The sequence below is a fragment of the Podarcis vaucheri genome, assembly GCF_965113315.1.
Source record: "Podarcis vaucheri genome assembly, chromosome: 14".
Classification (NCBI taxonomy): domain Eukaryota; kingdom Metazoa; phylum Chordata; class Lepidosauria; order Squamata; family Lacertidae; genus Podarcis; species Podarcis vaucheri.
In genome coordinates, this window is record NC_138752.1 from 16,730,789 (window position 1) to 16,750,058 (window position 19,270).

The 19,270-nt window shown below is 45.7% G+C and overlaps 1 protein-coding gene and 1 long non-coding RNA gene across 3 annotated transcripts in view; one reads left to right on the forward strand and one right to left on the reverse strand.

The window, feature by feature from the left end:
- The window catches only part of LOC309518592, a 128,935-nt gene extending 122,739 nt beyond the window's left edge, over positions 1-6,196 (forward strand). The window contains exon 3 of the long non-coding RNA XR_014213533.1: positions 6,111-6,196. This is a non-coding gene — a long non-coding RNA (uncharacterized lncRNA). The remainder of the gene's footprint in view (positions 1-6,110) is intronic.
- On the reverse strand, positions 2,493-17,773 carry LOC309518356 (lamin-B3-like). 2 transcript variants are annotated; one of them, XM_082198542.1, is made up of 10 exons: positions 17,026-17,773; positions 15,329-15,485; positions 13,123-13,248; positions 11,831-12,001; positions 10,193-10,297; positions 9,806-10,047; positions 7,758-7,983; positions 6,388-6,495; positions 4,707-4,823; positions 2,493-3,445 (listed from the first exon to the last, which is right to left on the reverse strand). In XM_082198542.1, the coding sequence occupies exons 1-10, from the start codon at positions 17,361-17,363 to the stop codon at positions 3,413-3,415; spliced, it is 1,623 nt and encodes a 540-aa protein (XP_082054668.1). In that variant the 5' UTR covers positions 17,364-17,773; the 3' UTR covers positions 2,493-3,412. The 2 variants fall into 2 exon arrangements, with proteins under 2 accessions (XP_082054668.1, XP_082054667.1); XM_082198541.1 differs by lacking the exon at positions 2,493-3,445 and adding an exon at positions 3,759-3,981.
- Between the last annotated feature and the right edge of the window lie 1,497 nt (positions 17,774-19,270).

Consider the following 19,270-nt stretch of genomic DNA (forward strand, 5'->3'; position numbering starts at 1 on the left):
TCTGGTACTGGTTGCCAATAATTTCTGAGGTCTATAATCCACATGTAACTGTACTTCAGTTTCCTAGGAGGGTACTGATGCTGTTGGGAAAAAAGTTAAAACATACCGTATTTTTCGCCCTATAGGACGCACCCGACCATAGGACGCACCTTGTTTCAGAGGGGGAGAACAAGAGAAAAAAAATCTTCCCCTCTCTGCTCAGCGCCCCTTCAGCGAAGTGGCAGGAGAAATGGAGCCCCTTCCATTTCTCCTCCCGCTTGGCTGAAGGGGCGCTGCGCAGCTCTCCCTCTCGGCTGAAGCCGGGAGAGTCTTGGTCTCCTGGCTTCAGCGAAAGGAACCTGAAGCCTGCAGAGCGCAGCGGGAACTCGCGCTGTACTCCAAAGGCTTCAGGCAGCTATCCCTGAAGCCTGGAGAGTGTGTACGACCCCTCTCACTCTCCAGGCTTCAGCGAAAGCAACACAAAGTCTCCAGAGCGTGGAGGGAGCGCTCCCTCTGCGCTTCGGAGGCTTCGCGTTGCTATCGCTGAAGCCAAGGAGCCTGCATTCACTCCATAGGACGCACACACATTTCCCCTTAATTTTTGGAGGGGGAAAAGTATGTCCTATAGAGCGAAAAATATGGTGTTTTATGTGGGTTTTATGAAAAAGTGCTGGAAGAATAATATCCACTACTTCACTGTAGTTAATAAGGAAACTTCTTAGGGGAACTTACACTGAAATTAAATACATTGCAGAAACAGTGAGAACGGGTGGCTTCTGTGGTTACGTAAACTCAGCTCCTGTTTCATTGTATATTATATTCATAATTGGCATCTACTAGTTGAGTTGGATGCTATTTCCTACTTCAGTTTGTGTTGCAATTCATAGCTTTTATACCTACAACCCTCAGTCTTTTTGTAGTATAGCCCAATATTGAATATCTGTTAATGGACTGAGGTTGAATCCTAACAAGACAGAAGTACTGTTCTTGGGGACACAGGGCGGGCTGGTGTGGAGGACTCCCTGATCCTGAATGGGGTAACTGTGCCCCTGAAGGACCAGGTGTTCAGCCTGGGCGACATTTTAGACTCACAGCTGTCCATGGAGGCACAGGTTAATTCTGTGTCCAAGGCAGCCGTCTACCAGCTCCACCTGGTATGCAGGCTGAGACCCTACCTGCCTGCAGACTGTCTTGCCAGAGTGGTGCGTGCTCTGCTTATCTCCCGCTTGGACTACTGCAATGTGCTCTACGCGGGGCTACCTTTGAAGGTGACACGGAAACTGCAGTTAATCCAGAATGCAGCAGCTAGACTGGTGACTGGGAGTGGCCGCTGAGACCATATAACACTGGTACTGAAAGATCTACATTGGCTCCCAGTACGTTTCTGAGCACAATTCAAAGTGTTGGCGCTGACCTTTAAAACCCTAGATGGCCTCAGCCCAGTATACCTTAAGGAGCGTCTCCACCCCCATTGTTCAGCCTGGACACTGAGGTCCAGCTGCGAGGGCCTTCTGACGGTTCCCTCCCTGCGAGAAGTGAAGCTACAGGGAACCAGGCAGAGGGCCTTCTCGGTGGTGGCACCTGCCCTGTGGAATGCCCTCCCATCAGATGTCGAGGAAGTAAACAACTATCTGACTTTTAGAAGACATCTGAAGGCAGCCCTATTTAGGGAAGTTTTTAATGTTTGATGTTTTATTGTATTTTTGATATTTTGTTGGGAGCTGCCCAGAGTGCTGGGGAAACCCAGCCAGATGGGCGGGGTGTAAATAAATTATTATTATTATTATTATTATTCTGCTCAGTCACTTTGCAGGGGCGGTTAGGTGTATTATACAGATTTACCTCTTAGAATACTGTACTGGTGTCCGCTGTGTTACTTGCTTTTGCTTCCCCTTCTCTTCATTCCAACCCCCACCCCATGGTTAGGGATGGAGTCTAAATCTGCTGGGCTATAGCTATTCCCCTTGATTTGGCATTATTGCTGAAAGGGAATCCCAGTTGACCTCAGTGGTTCCCCAGCTGTGACCTTTTCTGAACACATGCAGCCTTGCACCAGTTGTTCATGCTCTACTACTCTTCCCCCCCCCCATTTGCTATATTTATAATAAAACAAGCAAAAAGCAGGTCAGAAGAAGAGTTATTTTCTGTGTTTATATCTTGCATATAATAAAAAGGTAAGGCTGTCGCCATACAGCAGTTTGCAGCCAAGCAAACACAGTGTGGTAACAGCCAAATGATGATGATGATGATGTTATGTTCTGAGAACTGTTGCTGCAGTGCTGGAGGGAAGAGAGATGAGAGACTGAGGCAGGTGGCCCAAATGAGCCATTGAGGAATACCGTATTTTTTGCACCGTAACACTCACTTTTTTCCTCCTAAAAAGTAAGGGGAAATGTCTGTGCGTGCTATGGAGGGAATGCCTACAGGTGGCATGCCTACGGATTTTCCTCCTCTAAAAACTACATGCGTGTTATGGTCGGGTGTGTGTTATAGAGCGAAAAATACGGTAACTCTAAAGGGAAGACAGTGGATTTAGTTAATTGAGGGAAGCGGTTGGTGGAGGGGAAAGGAGGTACGCAGGGTAGATATGCTGGTGCGTGTGGGTGTAGGTAGGACCCCTGTTCATTTACATAAGATGTCCTTACACAGCCTAAATCAAGTTTATTGTCCACAATTTAAGGTATTACATATGTTAATATGTGATTCCAGTATCTGTGTGCATGGAGACTCCCATCCCAAACAAAGCAAATCTAAACATATTTGAGACTGCTCTTCATCTTACAGCTGACTTCAACAAGTCTGCAAACTCTTCGTCCCCAGGGCGTGGACACTACAGAGTTGGGAAGAAATCACTCTGATTACAATGCAGTTAATAATTTGGCTGTTAATAATTTGTAAAGAAATAAACTGAAACTGTGTTTTTTCATTCATTGGGATGAGCAAGATGGTATAGATAAATAATCCTTGGATCCCTGGGAAGGAGCAGGAGGGCTACTCACAGAAGGTACCTCTTTGCAGCTGACCCTCTTTCAGAGCTCAGACAGTAGAGAAGGAAACATGGGGGCACTACAAGGTACGTCAGTGAATTCCGTCCCCCTCCCTATAGCTCTGGAATTGGGGGAGAAGTAGTACACCAGCCCTGGCACTGCTATACTTAGAAGACTTCTCTTCTCACTGGCCTCAACTGGAACAAAACTAAAGGGAGGGGGATGCCCCTTCCAAAAACTTCCACCCTGCCAGGACAAGGACTTTGGCTTTGGTGGTTCCTCCAATCTGGGTTCCTCCACCATTGCCCTGTCCCATTTAGGGAGTCTTCAGTTCAAGTAAGGCTCTACGCTGAACAGAGTCTCTTTCTGCAGGTTGTCACTTTCATATATGTAGAGCAACATTTTGTTGGAGGAAGCTTCCACAGATGCTCACCATCTTCTCTTGGCTATATTAGGAGGCAGGTCCGACTTTCATTTCTCTGGAGAGAGGGCGGGCAAGGAGGAGGGAAAGAGATGAACATGAAGCTAGGTCCAACTTGCTTGATAAGATGTGCCAGGAGATTAGACCTAAAAACAGCAGTTCTGCTGCGCATTCAGGCCCAGAAAACTCTTCTGAGAATGCTAAGCGCTTCTCTCGCTAAGCTAGGTCAATGTTACAGCGAGGCTGGAGCCAAAGCAACAACCCTGGTTCTTCAGTTATCTGTAAAAGTTTACAAGATTGCCACCCAAAAAAACAGCATCTATTTTTTTCCTTCTTATGTGGCATGTCAGGAGAAAAAGTGCACTGTGCAGTTAACCATTACTGTGCTTTGATCAATTAACTATTTTAAAAAGCAGCAGCAACAGTTCAACTCAGCTGGATATGAATACAAGTATTTGGCATTTCTCAATTTTGGAGTTCATGTATGAAACCTGCCTGAGTATGACACTCCATTCCTTCTTCCCCAGCAGCCACCTCCATTTCTCCATCACCTTCTCCTCTATCTACGTAAGTGAGTTTTCCTTCTGCCATTTGCTGCAAGGTAATTTGTTTACAGAATTCATTAGGCACACAATAACTATCATTCTCTGGACACAAGAATAAAACACCAGCAAGCATCTGTATGAAGACCACATTAAATAATTATAAAAAAGGAAACGGAAAACTTACCAAGCTATGGAAAATAACCATAAAATGTCAGAGAAACACATTAATATTCTGTTTCTGCCACTTGTCTGAAGAACAAGAAATACTATACACTGCACACTGCTGTTTTGTGCTTCTACTGTATAAATTTTCAATGTAAATTTTAATTTTGTCAAGTGTACACTTCTTGCAATCTGCTCTGGGACCATTTGGCGAAGGGCTATGTACAAATAAACACACAGATTGTAAAAAAGAGAGCGAAAAGGTGTTTGCTTGATGCAGAAGGTAGAAGCCCTTCTCCATCAAACATGGCAAATATGTGCAAAACCAGAGATATATTTAAGCAGTTAAATAGCCATAGGCAACAAGGAATTGCAGGCAGATGAGTACATGGGATTCTAGGCTGGTGTTCCATTCCTCCTCTGCACCCAGGACAGAAATGCAGGACAGTGCTGCTGGAGGAACCGAGTTGTGTATTTCCTCTGCCAGACAACAGTAAATTGGAGGGCGGTGGGGAAACCCAGGCTACTGACTTGTGGGCTTATTTACAAGGCTGATATAAAACTCAAGAACAATATCAAATTGTAGCAAGGACATGTTAGTATGGTACTTACGTTTCCAGCAGAGTCAAAAAGTACAATCCTAAAGCTGTCTCCACCTCTCATTGACTTGGGGGATTTCCAGATAAGCATACCAGGAGCTGGGCTTGAACTTTCTCTCACACCCCAGATCTTCAAAGAAAAAAAGAAGATGATCTTCATATCTGAATGGTTAAAAAGCACCTTTGCACAGGAAATTGTCCAATGCTTCCCCACCCACTAGTCAGATTCATTGCAACATCAACCCTGGGATGAGATTCTTGTAAGTTCTCTACAAACTTGGCTGTGCAAGTGATGTCAGCCTGTAACAAAAGACAATTGTGGGGAGAAATCTGTGGCATCAAATGCCAGGCAGAGATAATGGCATTCTGACAATATTGATTACAGCAACATGACTGGATCAGCAACTATGTTCAAACTTTTGTTGTTGTTGTAAATAATTTTTATTAACTTTCAGTTACATGTATCCAATAAGTCACATTCTAACATTACCAAATTACAATTACAATTCAAAAATAAACCAATTGATAAGCCAATTATACTTTTTAGGTAGCCTCCTGCGTGCTAGATTTCAAGGTAAGATAAATTAATTTTGCTTCCAAAATCTTATTTAATCCAATTACATTTCAATGTTAATCATAATCCATTATACAACAGCTACAATGTTTTTAACTTCCATTCATATTAGCACATTGAATAATTTGTATTTCTGCAAGAAAAGTTCTATATGCTTTTTAGTTCCTGTGTGTGATACTTATTTTGTATTTATAGTTATTTTAGCAACTATGTTCAAACTTAACTGTGCATTGATATGGAACCAAACCACAGATCCATGCTAGTATACTATAGATGTAGTCTTAATTTGTAGTTATTTAAGAAAATGTATATTTTACTTTTTTGTACTAAAACCTCTAGCTATATTGATCAAGTGGAATGGGGAAGACTGTTACAACAGGAATTCAATTTTACCTTTGTGGTAGCAAGTGTAAATACCATCATTGTTCCCCCAAAGGGAAAGGATAGTACTTGAAATTTATATACATCTGGTCCCAATGAACTCGCTGTTGGAATTATGATGAAGATATGGATAGGTATCTTCAACTGGAGCCATGCCATGTACATAAATGGCACAGTACAATATTGTTTTAAGCAAGTCCAAAACACTGTAGAGTATAAAGGTAAAGGTAAAGGTACTCCTGACCATTAGGTCCAGTCATGACCGACTCTGGGGTTGCGGCGCTCATCTCGCTCTATGGGCTGAGGGAGCCGGCGTTTGTCCGCAGACAGCTTCCGGGTCATGTGACCAGCATGACTAAGCCACTTCTGGTGAACCCGAGCAGCACACAGAAACGCCGTTTACCTTCCCACCAGAGCGGTTCTTATTTATCTACTTGCACTGGTGTGCTTTCAAACTGCTAGGTTGGCAGGAGCAGGGACCGAGCAATGGGAGCTCACCCCGTCGCAGGGATTCGAACCACCGACCTTCTGATCAGCAAGTCCTAGGCTCTGTGGTTTAACCCACAGTGCCACCCACGTCCCACTGTAGAGTATACAAGCCGGTATTTTATCCCTCTAGGTTACTTAGCCAGTTTCAGGGCCTTATTAGGTGGTGTGTTTGATATTCTTACAAGGGTAAGCAAAGTAAAACACTGACATTTTAAAGTTTAGAGGGGAAGAAGAGAAAATTTTCACTCACTGTAAGTACTTGACCAGCCCCAAGGGTACATCGAGCAGGAAACTCGTACATTATTTCAGACTGGTTTCCATGCTGCCTTCTTGTGGTCCACCCACTTAGTGACTGCTCCTACAAGCAAAGCGGTGCTTAACAGTTTTAGACTGCTAGTTTTGAGTAACTTTTTGCCTTTTAAGAGCCTCCAGTCTCATTATTTTCTGGGAGGAGTTCAAGCATATTCTGGGATATTGAGGCGTGCAATTAATGCGGATTAAAGCGTCCTGAGGAAGCTTATCTATCGTCACCTCCCTTTTCTTCTCAGGAACCTTGGAAACTGCAAAGAAATGTTAGGAAGAGGCTGTTTGTAGGAGGGGACCATCAAGTATGTTTAATCATAGGCCTAGGACCCTCATACCTACAGGACCGCCTCTCCTGGTATGCCCCACGGAGGACCTTAAGGGTCCATATATAGCAACACCGTAGAGGTCCCGGGCCCTAAGGAAGTTAGATTAGCCTCAACCAGAGCCAGGGCCTTCTCAACACTGGCTCCGGCTTGGTGGAATGCTCTGTCTCATGAGACCAGGGATCTGATTTCTTCCTGCAGGGCCTGTAAAACAGAGTTGTTCCACCTGGCCTTTGGCTTAGGATCAGTTTGATTCCCCCCCCCCTTTCTTTTTCCTTTCTCCTCCTATGAAGAGACTGTATCCTAATGTTTTAATGTTGCATCTTAATCTTTTAAATTGTATTTTAATCAACTTGTTTTTATTACTGGTTGTTAGCCGCCCTGAGCCCAGTCTTGGCTGGGGAGGGCAGGGTATAAATATTATTATTATTATTATTATTATTATTATTATTATTATTTCCTGGGCAACATCTATTCCACCCACCCCCAGGGAGATTCCAGATCCATGTTCACATCAAGCACAGTGGTACCTCGGGTTAAGTACTTAATTCGTTCCGGAGGTCCGTTCTTAACCTGAAACTGTTCTTAACCTGAGGTACCACTTTAGCTAATGGGGCCTTCCGCTGCCGCCACGCTGCCAGAGCACGACTTCTGTTCTCATCCTGAAGCAAAGTTCTTAACCCGAGGTACTATTTCTGGGTTAGCGAAGTCTGTAACCTGAAGCATCTGTAACCTGAAGTGTCTGTAACCCGAGGTACCAGTGTACTAGTCTAAAACTAGGTGAAGGGTGGGGCGGGGGAGAGAAAATAAAAGCGGCAAGGAAGTTACAGGTGGGAAATGAAGAGGCAGATCAGTGGTGGGGAGGGTCAAGCAGGGGGTCAAACCCAGAGCTGCTTTGTAGAGGAATGGCATCCAGTTTTTGGGGAACACAAATTTGCCAGCAACACTAGCCGTGTATTCACCCCAAGGAGTTAAGTCATGCAAAAAATACCTGATCAGAATTGTTTCTGATTTTGACAAATTGTCCTTCTTTGTCAATATGTTCTATGGAAATACTTCCTGAAGATGATGCATGCTGGACCGTTTTGAAGCAAACGCTGTGGACTTGGAGTTCTGAAAGTGCCCGCTTCCTCCTTCTCCTTCGCGGGAGGACGGGGCTGCCCAGACTAGTGGTTGCCAGTGTTCCAACACTTTCCGAGCCGGGCCTGTTTTTTAACCTAAAAAACAAAGTCACCTTTCAAATTAGGCAGCCGCTGGTGGCAGAACACCCTATCTCCATCTCTTTGCTCTTGACATTGGGCCATTTCCGTGGTATCTAGTGATGTATGGATGTGAGAGCTGGACCATAAAGAAGGCTGATCGTCGAAGAATTGATGCTTTTGAATTACGGTGCTGGAGGAGACTCTTGAGAGTCCCATGGACTGCAAGAAGATCAAACATGTCCATTCTTAAGGAAATCAGCCCTGAGTGCTCACTGGAAGGACAGATCCTGAAGCTGAGGCTCCAATACTTTGGCCACCTCATGAGAAGAGAAGACTCCCTGGAAAAGACCCTGATGTTGGTAAAGATGGAGGGTACAAGGAGAAGGGGACGACAGAGGACGAGATGGTTGGACAGTGTTCTCGAAGCTACCAGCATGAGTTTGACCAAACTGCGGGAGGCAGTGGAAGACAGGAGTGCCTGGCGTGCTCTGGTCCAGGGGGTCACGAAGAGTCGGACACAACTAAACACCACCACCACCACCATGCGTCATGAAGTCAAATCTGTGTCATCCAAGAGATAACGGGGAGGTCACCAAGGATGAAGCTTACACATAACCTTTGGCACAAGGCTGCCCTCCCCGCAAAATGGAACCCCCCCCCCCCGTAAGGTTAGCCACATTCCCCTGTGCTGTGAGATCATCACATGGTGCATTTTCTCCAGCCTCACATAACAGGCTGCTGCAGGATTGGAAGGGCAAGGGAGGAGGACACCAATACAGATGACTTGTTGAGTTGCTTTTGTATCTTGCCCTTCTGCCAGGGAGCTCTGAGTGGCATTTTCACAGCCCAACGTTCCTGCAAGGCAGCCCAGCCAGAAAATGATTTGCTTTGCTAGGAAGCAGAGGCAAAGCTCTGCAAGGTGGTTAACGATCAAATCCATTATTTGCATCTTCGCTCAAGGGAACGCCTTATTTTAAAGCCCCCGACAAAGCATGATAGTCAAGAAAGGTCTTTCTGGTCTAACTTGGCCCCTGAACCGAACTCCCCACAGTGGCGATCAAGGTGCCTGTGGGAAGCTCGCAAGCGGGAACTGATGTTTAGAGCCCTTTCGCGCTGTTGTTCCCCAGCAACTGGTATTCAGAGGGACAGGGCCTCCGATACTGGAGATAATATATGCCATATTTTTCGCTCTATAAGATGCACTTTTCCCCTCCAAAAAAGTAAGGGGAAATGTGTGTGCGTCTTATGGAACGAATGCAGGCTGCGCAGCTGTCGCTGAAGCCAGGAGAGTAAGAGGGATTGGTGCGCACCGATCCCTCTTGCTCTCCTGGCTTCAGCAATAGCTGCGCGAAGCCTCTTCAGGGCAACGGGAGGAACGCTCCCCCTGCCCTGAAGAGGCTTGGCATGGCTATCCCAGAAGCCAGAACAACAAGAGGGATAGTGAAAAGAGCATGAAATCCACACTCGACTCCAAGACTGCACCACAGTTGCTTTCAACCATGTGAGTTGACATGGGCAAAGGGTTCTTTTAACCCCCTCCTCCCCAATGCAAAAACCAGCTCCCTTTTTAATAGCCCCATCACTTACTATGGACATCAGCTGCTCATTCCAGCTTGCTTGTGTTTTTGGGAGCTGGCACATTAGAGGGCATTAAAGTGTGGCTGAAATGTACAGTAAAAGGTGCAGAAAAGCTCCTCTTGCTGTTCACACTGGCAGGAGGGAGTTAAAGAGCCCTTTGCCCATGAGAGCCAATACTGGTAAGAAGTTCAGCTCCTGTTCTATTACAAAAAGAAAAGAAAGCCTCCTTTCAAGAACAGAATTCTGTCACCAAGCTCACCGTGCTTCCTCTCCTTCTAGCATTGCCCGGTATGCACCGATCTCCAGATCCAGACCCATCTTCATATCCAACAGTTTCACATGCTCCCCCAGCTGCGCCTGCATACGCTGATGCATTCTGTCCATCTCCCTGTCCTTCTCAGCTAGGCATCTCCTCGATGAGCCTTGTTTGTCAAGAATGGTGTTCTCCAACGTGCTTATTCTGGCCTCCAAATCCCCATTCCTGGCTACCAACGTAGCAACCTTAGATTTCACAGAAAGGTTTTACAGTTAGGCACAGCGGAACAGAGCCATACTAGCAGAGACCTCTATTTCCCAAAGACCTTTTAAGGGCCTCTTCCCTCTCCAGGTAGGCGTCATTTTACCTGGTTTCCAGCCCCTGTTTTACCTGTGAGATCAGAGAATCAACTCTCAGTTTTGCTTCTCTGAGCTCCTCCTCAGCAGCTTTGGTGATATCACTACTCCTTGCCGCAGAACGCTGAATGTTTTCCATCTGTGAAGATAGTATTGGGTTAAAAAAGAAAAGAAAAAGCTAACCAGGACTGCATATTTTAATTTGAACGTGTTTCTGTGCACACACACATGAATAACAGTTCAATTTAACACAGGTTTGCCACCCTATGCTCCTTCGGGAGGAATAATCGGACCTACTATATTTATTGGGATGCAGGTGGTGCTGCGAGTTAAACCACAGAGCCTAGGACTTGCCGATCAGAAGGTCAGTGGTTCGAATCCCTGCGACGGGGTGAGCTCCTGTTGCTCGGTCCCAGCTCCTGCCAACCTAGCAGTTTGAAAGCACGTCAAAGTGCAAGTAGATAAATAGGTACCAATCCGGCGGGAAGGTAAACAGCATTTCCGTGCGCTGCTCTGGTTTGCCAGAAGCAGCTTAGTCATGCTGGCCACATGACCCGAAAGCTGTATGCCGGCTCCCTCAGCCAATAAAGCGAGATGAGCGCCGCAACCCCAGAGTCAGCCATGACTGGACCTAATGGTTAGAGGTCCCTTTACTATATTTATTATATCATATTGTATTATATTCATTATTATTATTAGACAATTCTAGGCCTTATTCCTTCCAATTCAGATGACTTTTATTATTATTTATTAAATATGCATACTGCCCTATTCCTGCAGGTCTCAGGGCAGTTACAACATAAAAACACAAAATACGTAATAAAAACAAAAACAACCCCCTTCCCAACACATTTTAGGCAGCATGTTCTACAATATTGTTCCAGGTGTTCACCTTAAGGTGAAGGTTAGGCAATACGTAAATTAGTATTAAAAAATAAATGCTTCTGGCTGCGACTGGTGTGTGCAGGAGAATTATCCAAGGGGGTCAAGAGGAGGACACAATGGGAAGGTAACATGCTGAGCTGGGGAAACTGAGGCAAACAGGGTTTCACCAAAATACAGCATCCCCTTAGAAACAGGTTGGGGGAAGGTATCTTAGCATATACCGTATTTTTCGCTCTATAAGACGCACCAGACCACAAGACGCACCTAGTTTTTGGAGGAGGAAAACAAGAAAAAATATATTCTGAATCTCAGAAGCCAGAACAGCAAGAGGGATCGCTGTGCAGTGAAAGCAGCAATCCCTCTTGCTGTTCTGGCTTCTGGGATAGCTGCGCAGCCTGCATTCGCTCCATAAGACACACACACACATTTCCCTTTACTTTTAAGGAGGGAAAAAGTGAGTCTTATAGAGCAAAAAATACGGTCATTAACAAAGCAAGCTATGCACATCCAGTCAGAATTAAGTCCCACTGAATCCACTGAGAGGAGCCAACATGCCTTTGTCCCATCAGCTCTTAGAAGACCAGTGATTTTCCTTTGCTTTCCTCTTCCACTATTTGGAAGACTTCCTGTCAGCATAAGGTAGCAAGTGAAAACCCAGCCTCTAATTGTGCCACTCCTTATTCGGGACCTGCCCATAGGAAGCAAGAAGAGATCAGGTCTCTACTAAGAATGATGGGACAGCAAACATCCCATTCCAATCAGCAGTATAGACAGACAAACCACTCACTTTGGCACTGAAGTGTTGCTGCACGTGATCTTTATACGCACAAATCTGTTGTTCGTGTTGCTGTCTGAGCTCTTTGAGAGCATTCAACAGCTTACTCTCCAATTCCTGGTGATGGTGAGACTCTATTTCTCGAATCCTGCTCTCGTAGATCTGCTTCTTGTTCTTTAGCTCCTAGGAAGAGAAGGGAAATACAGCAGGGAGGAAGGATTTAAGAGGCTCTGTATTAAAAACAACTCAGCTGAGCAGACAAGCAAATTAGAGTATCAGTACTGTACTGCCCTGGATTAAAGAACATGCAACATTTCTTTACAGTTAAACTTTGGCCTGAAATTGATCATCCATGGTGCATTAGTAAAGGTAAAGGGACCCCTGACCATTAGGTCCAGTCGTGACTGACTCTGGGGTTGCGGCGCTCATCTCGCTTTATTGGCCGAGGGAGCCGGCGTACAGTTTCCGGGTCATGTGGCCAGCATGACTAAGCCACTTCTGGCGAACCAGAGCAGCGCACGGAAATGCCGTTTACCTTCCGCCGGAGCGGTACCTATTTATCTACTTGCACTTTGAGGTGCTTTCGAACTGCTAGGTTGGCAGGAGCAGGGACCGAGCAACGGGAGCTCACCTGGTCACGGGGATTCGAACCACCGACTTTCTGATCGGCAAGTCTTAGGCTCTGTGGTTTAACCCACAGTGCCACCCGCGTCCCTCCATGGCGCATTAAGAGCAATTAAAAGAGGTGCACAGTAACTTTAGGTGCAATCAACATTGGAGCCCCTATTGTTTGCTCCTTGTATTTCTCTTTTCTTCTGCAAATGGAACTGTCTCCCATAGTGCACAACTGAATGGAATACAACACACTACTTCAGTTTGCATGTAATGCAAACCATGGCTTAGCAGAACCATGGGCTCCCAGAGACAAGATTGTGCCCACTTTGTTTCTCTTCTGGTACTGCTAAACTGCTGCCAGCTAAGCCATGGTGTGGCTTAGCACGTCTTCCAAACCCGGGTTTGTGGCTTATTTCTCCAGAGTTACTGATCATTGCTTATTAGAGAGCAACAAACCATGAACCCTGGTTCAGATACAACAGGAAGCCTGTGCTCTTTGGTTTGTTTATCTCATTCATGCTAGGAGAGGGGCGCAAAAAAAGAACAATAAAACACAGTAACCCAGGGTTATCATCATTTTTGGCCCTCCCCTGATTAAACTATTTCACCAAGTTATTGACCTTAATTTTAGTGTTTTAAATTAAACAGCAGCTGAAATTAAGGAAGTCTAAGACTGCAGAAGTACATACGTCTTCATGCATGTTCTTTAGAAATATTACTTCTTTCTTCAGGGTTTCCATTTGGTTTTCTATAGCTGTTCTCTTCAACATCTCATTTTGAAGATGGCTTTTGGAATCATTCACCATTACCTTGAGCTAGGAAAGGAGAAATTTAGCAAATGCTTTGTGCTACCCTTAAATACTTCCAAGACTCCTGTTCAGCTACACTGTTTGATAAGCCCCAAAGTAGCAGAACCTTGGGAAGCCAACATGTTTTAACAGAACTCGAAACTGATCTTCTCATACTCCCTTCCCTTTTCCTCATGTTCATTTAGATTACAAGCCTGCAAGTGGGGTTACGTTACTCTTATTAACTGCAGGTTTTATATCGTGCAATGTTATTGTTCTTAGGCATATAACATATATTGTTCACCAAGCAAACATACCACTAGTTAAAAAGTCAAACAATGGAACACAAGATAGACTGGTGTAGACACAGAGAGCAACACAGGTTAATGGATCAGTTGTGCATCTGCCTTTTTTGGATTTCTGATAGTGCAGACTTTGTGTAAGGCCCAGTGCTATTTTTCTAGAAAAAGAGGTGCCGGAACTCGCCATGAACACCTCCCTTGTTCTCTTATAATGGCAATGGTGCCGGAACTGATTTTTGGCAAGTTCCGGCTGGAAAAAAAGAGCACTGGTTAGGCCATAGCTTTCAGATTATGTCCCAGCGAATGCGAGGCTTTTAAAAAATAAAATAAAAAACCCTTATACATCAAAGAAACATGCATTGAATAAAACAAAAATAATAATACAAAAACAGAAGAAAATACAAAAATAAATTTACAAGGATATAAACATAATAACATAAACTACAATTGAAAATATAAAACATTATATTCTCCTTTAAAAAAGAAAAAGAATGAAAAATAATACCCCCAAAAAAGAAGAAAGAAAGAAAGAAAGAAAAAGAAAGAAAAAAGTGACTTCCAACTCTATGTGGATCCTTATTCCTCATCTCACTGGTTGTCTGTAATGATTAAATTTGTGGAGAAATATTCTAATTACCTGTGAGATTTTTATTCTAAGCTAAACCAAGTACGGATCTGGGAATCAGTTCTCTTCATATAATTTATAAAGGCTTACCACTCTCTCCTTATTTTCTCACGAGAATAATTTCTTATTAAACCTGTAAATTTGGCCAGTTCAAGATATTCTGACAACTTAAGAACCGAATGCGAGGCTTTATTGAAACCCTGCCTTTTGCTACAACAGCTGTAGAGGATCAATATGTATTCCAGGCTATGCTCTCAATTCACATGGGCTAAGAAAGCAGCCCAAAGCTCTGTCGATTGTCCTGCATGAACCGAGTCTTAGGATGCATTCAGACCATACACTTGCCCCACCACTCAAAAAATCCTGGTTTACCCCTCACCGAGCTATCATTCCCAGCACCCTTAAACTATAGTTCCCAAGGTTCTTTGGGAGCAGGGAGGAACTGTGCTTTAAATGCATGTTCTGTACCCAGCCAGAGTGTACATTTTTAGATGTGCCATTACAGGGCTGTAACTTTGCGTGAAACCACGGCGAGAGCCCCTTCCCATCCAAGTTTGGAAACTGCTATCAGACTCAGTAGCAACTTCACTTCGGGGGGGGGGGGAGCAGCTTCCAGGGGGCAAATTTTATTGGGACCACAATATGGGAGGAGGTAAAAACAAACCTCCTATCCGTTGTGGAGGGGACATCAGGTGAGTGCGACTGCAATGACCAGACAGCCAAGGAGCCCTTAAATATCACAAGGCCCCATAAGCCCCCAGTGACCTTCCAAATCCAGGTAAGCCCTGCTGCCCCTGAAACTTCTCACCTCTCAAAATACTGTATTTCTCACTCTATAAGACACACCAGACCATAAGACGCACCTAGTTTTTGGAGGAGGAAAACAAGAAAAAAATATTCTGAATCCCAGAAGCCAGAACAGCAAGAGGGATCGCTGCACAGCGAAAGCAGCGATCCCTCTTGCTGTTCTGGCTTCTGGGATAGCTGCGCAGCCTGCATTTGCTCCATAAGATGCACACACATTTCCCCTTACTTTTTAGGAGGGAAAAAGTGTGTCTTATAGAGTGAAAAATATGGTACACCCAAAAATAACAGAACATTTTACTTGTGACCTGAATATCTATTAACAACCTTCTTCGTTTCAGCAGGACAGTTTAGATCTTGCAGAACAAACCCTTACAGAGCTGATTTCACGCGCTGACTCTTGAAGATGGTTCTGCAGGCTTTGCTGTCTACTCAAGGATGTCGTCAATTCGGCCTCTTTGCAGTGGAGCTGAGCACCGAGGTCCTTCACACGAGCAACTGCCAGGCTTAAATCATTCTCATTTTTAGAATTCCTGAGAACAAGCAGGTTGCAGGTGTAAACAGGAGGCTTTGCATCTCAACAGGTATGGCTTTTAGCATTTCTGATTCAAATTTGGACATCACAAGCTCTATCGCTAGGAGGGAGAGTGAAAGATGGATAGCCACCTGATCTAGTCGAGATCCCTGCACTGCAGGGGGTTGGACTAGATAACCCTTGGACCCCTTCCAACTCTACCATTCTATGGGTCTATATGCCCCAGCCTTCGTCCTATAGTAGTTCAGAGCAAGAAAATGAGACCACACAATAAAAACACAAATCCATGGGCATAGCGAGGATTTATTTTAGGAGGTGGACAGGTAGCCACCACCTGACATTATCCTCTGTCTGGCTCTGTCTTGCAGATTCGGAATGAGATGTCTCAACAACAGTTCTTTTAAATTACTTCCCTTTGAATCCTAAGTGCTCAGAACAATTTGTCAAAACCTTTTGGATTTTGGGAGGGGCCTCCGAGACCACATAACACCGGTCCTGAAAAACCTACATTGGCTCCCAGTACGTTTCCGAGCACAATTCAAAGTGTTGGTGCTGACCTTTAAAGCCCTAAACGGCCTCGGTCCTGTATACCTGAAGGAGCGTCTCCACCCCCATCGTTCAGCCCGAGGGCCTTCTGGTGGTTCCCTCATTGCGAAAAGTGCGGTAACAGGGAACCAGGCAGAGGGCCTTCTTGGTAGCGGCACCCACCCTGTGGAACCCCCTCCCATCAGATGTCAAGGAAATAAACAACTATCTGGCTTTGAGAAGACATCTGAAGGCAGCCCTATTTAGGGATGCTTTTAATGTTTGATGTTTTTAATATTCTATCCGTGGGTTTCTAGGCTGCTAAATGGAAAATAATACAGTGGTACCTCTGGATACAAATGGGATCTATTCCGGAGCCCCATTTGCATCCAGAATCAAACGCAACCCATGTCCGCGCATCTGTGGGTCATGATTCGGCGCTTCTGTGCATGCGCGTGACATCATTTTGAACGTCTGCGCATGCGCAAGTGGTGAAACCCGGAAGTAATGCGCTCTGTTACTTCCGCGGAGCGCAACCCGGAAATATTCATCCCAAAGCTACTTCAACCCGAGGTATGACTGTATAGTGCAACTGTCTTTCGGTGTTGGTGTGTTTTGCGACAAGCACACAGAGTGCAATGAGATTGAGCGTTTGTGGGGAGGGAGGCTCAGTTAATTTCATTGTACATAGGTTGTACGCTGACAATAAAGGTATTATTATTATTATTATTAGCTCCCCAGTGTGGGAAACCTAGCCAGATGGGCAGGGTACGAATAATAAATTATTACTACTATTATTATTACATTATTATTACAATTTCTACTTTTAGTTAAGTATTTTTATTTAATTACTTGATTTAGGAGGGGGGCGACTGCCCCCTCACCGACTCCACCCATGAACCCCTTTAACTTCAGAAAACTTGAAATCTATGGACTAAGAAGAGCCATTGCTTTAAGAAGAAAAGAGAGCGAGATCCAGGAAGAAGGAAGGCGCGCCCTCCAGGGAGACTCACCTGGCCAGCAGCTGCCTGTGCTTTTCGAGGAGGGTCTCCAGCTCCACCTGCAGACCGGCGCGCTGCCGGACTTGCCCGTGGAGCTCCTCGCGCACCGCGGCCAGCTCCTTCTCGTAGGCCCTCCGTAAGGCGCCCACCTCGCGGCGCCTGCCCTCCTCGGATGCGGACAGGCGGAGCTGCAGCGCCGCCCTGGTGGCTTCCAGGCCGCGGACGCGCGGGAGGTAGGCGGCTAGGCGGTCATTCAGCTGGCGCAGCTCCTGCTGCAGGATGCTCGGCGGAGCGGGCAGCAGCGGGAAAGAGAAGTTGTCGTCGCCCAGGCCGCTGTCCGGCGAAGCCATCCGAGCTGCAGGGACCACCTCGCCGCGCACTCTTGCAAGCGGCGGTCGAACCACACCCCCCCCCCTTCCTGGCGTTAAGCAGAGGAAAAAGAATTGGGCCAGGGCTATATATACGCTGCCGCGCTTTGCAGGAAGGGCGTGGGGTAAATATGTTGGGACTCATTCTGCAAAGAAACAGAAAAGCTGATTGTAATTTTAAGAAGTGTTTCTGTGAGTTCTGGGTGTCCTTTTCTAGGCTGATTGGGTACAGCTGGTGATGACTACAAAAGGAGATGTTGCAGTTTGAATTTGCCTGCAGAGAGAGGGGACACCCAAAGCTTTGTGTTTGTTGTTTTTGTATAGCTGTAATAAAACCTTTGTTTGAGTGTTTTACACCGGTCTCGTGGTTCTGTCGTCTGCCACCAGAAGAAAAAACCATGGCTATCAACTTTCAGATTTAAAAATAACGGATCAGCAGCCTCGAAAATAAGGGATCAGCTGCTTAGCTCTCAACTGTTAGATATCCCTCAGACAGTCTACGGGATATCTAACAATCCGGGATACCAGCGGGAAGCGGCGCTGAAATAAAGGAATTTCCCGCAAAAAAGGAGAGGTTGACAGCTATGCAAACAAAACAAAACAAAACAAAACAAAACAAAACAAAACCAAAACAACCCTCTAACAAAATAAAGATGCGGAATCAACGCCTAAGGGGCTTGCGAAAACACTGCTATATATTGATTATGAACGCTGGTAGCGACCGCAAGGAGAATTGTCTGGTGGTTTCTGCGCTTTGAAGGGGACAGAAAGGCGGGGGCGGGGCTGCCCAGAGCCTGAAAGAGAGAAGGGGGGCAGTGAGTGGATCCTGTATCTAAGGGCATCCGGGCAACCCTTGCAGGACTTATCCATTCAACTTCTGTGCCCCGCGTCCATCCCAAACCGCTCCCCCGCCTCGCTCTTCCTCGGCGTTCCAAGAACTCTCGCTGCTTCCCGTTCTGTCCAATCAGCGCGCAGCAAAAGGAAGCCGAGCCCCGGGGAAAGGGGCGTGGCCTTCCTCCGTCTGCTCATTCATAACTTTGCTGGGTAGCGGGAGGGTGGAGGGTGTTCAGAGGTGAGCCTTCTTGGATGCAGCGGGGGCTTTTCTCCGGTCAACAGGGTTAGGATGGCAATCGCCTATATTTTAGGAGATGAGGATTGGGCCGCCGCCCGTCTTTTATCCCTCCGGGTTCAACTGGAACTGCTCCTTTAAGGACAGTTTTGATCCGCAGCTGCAGTTATCAGAAAACGTCGCTTGCTGATTCATGCATATCTGTAAAAATAGTAGAGACTGGGGGGGGGGGTGAGGGGGGCACGCAATGATCTTTTTATTATTATTAAAGATTTTCTTGTTTTACAGAAGTATGTGTAATGTCTCTCGTATTTTTTCCGTGTAGCATTTTTACAAATCAGTTTCATTTGTTGAGACATGGGGGGGGGGGGAGAGATGAGGGAGTCGGGTGGCGATGTTTCTATTTTGCTTAATGTCTGTAGGCTTTGGTGTCAGCGTTGCTCGTGCAGGTTCTCTGCTGTTCATTTGTGTTTCTTTGGCGGTGAGACACGGGGACAAACAGAAGACACCTTTACCCCGGTATGGCATGCAATGATCTTCTGAGGACAAGGACCCTTCAGCCAGAGAAAGGGAAAGCAACGTCTGAACACAGGGGAAATAGTAAGCTGCCTTGCAGGAAGTGGGGCCACATAGCCACTGGTTCAGTATTACCTGCACTGACTGGCAGCGTGAAATATACACAGAGTCGAGTGTGGATTTCATGCTCTTTATTTAGCTCATAGTAGTGAGGAATGCCAGTCCCCCCAAATGTCTGCTTTATATACATAATTTACACAATGAGCCCCATGTGATTGGCTAATTCCGGGATTCTCCTGTAGGC

Excerpts from the sequence above, each read along its gene's own strand:
- LOC309518356 (XM_082198541.1), bottom strand. The coding sequence starts at position 17,363 with ATGGCTTCGCCGGACAGCGGCCTGGGCGACGACAACTTCTCTTTCCCG. Across the intron at positions 13,249-15,328 it reads CAGCGCGTGAAATCAGCTCT|CTCAAGGTAATGGTGAATGA; the intron begins GTAAGGGTTTGT and ends CTCCTTTCCTAG. Across the intron at positions 6,496-7,757 it reads TCAGAAACAATTCTGATCAG|GAGCAGTCACTAAGTGGGTG; the intron begins GTATTTTTTGCA and ends CTTTGCTTGTAG.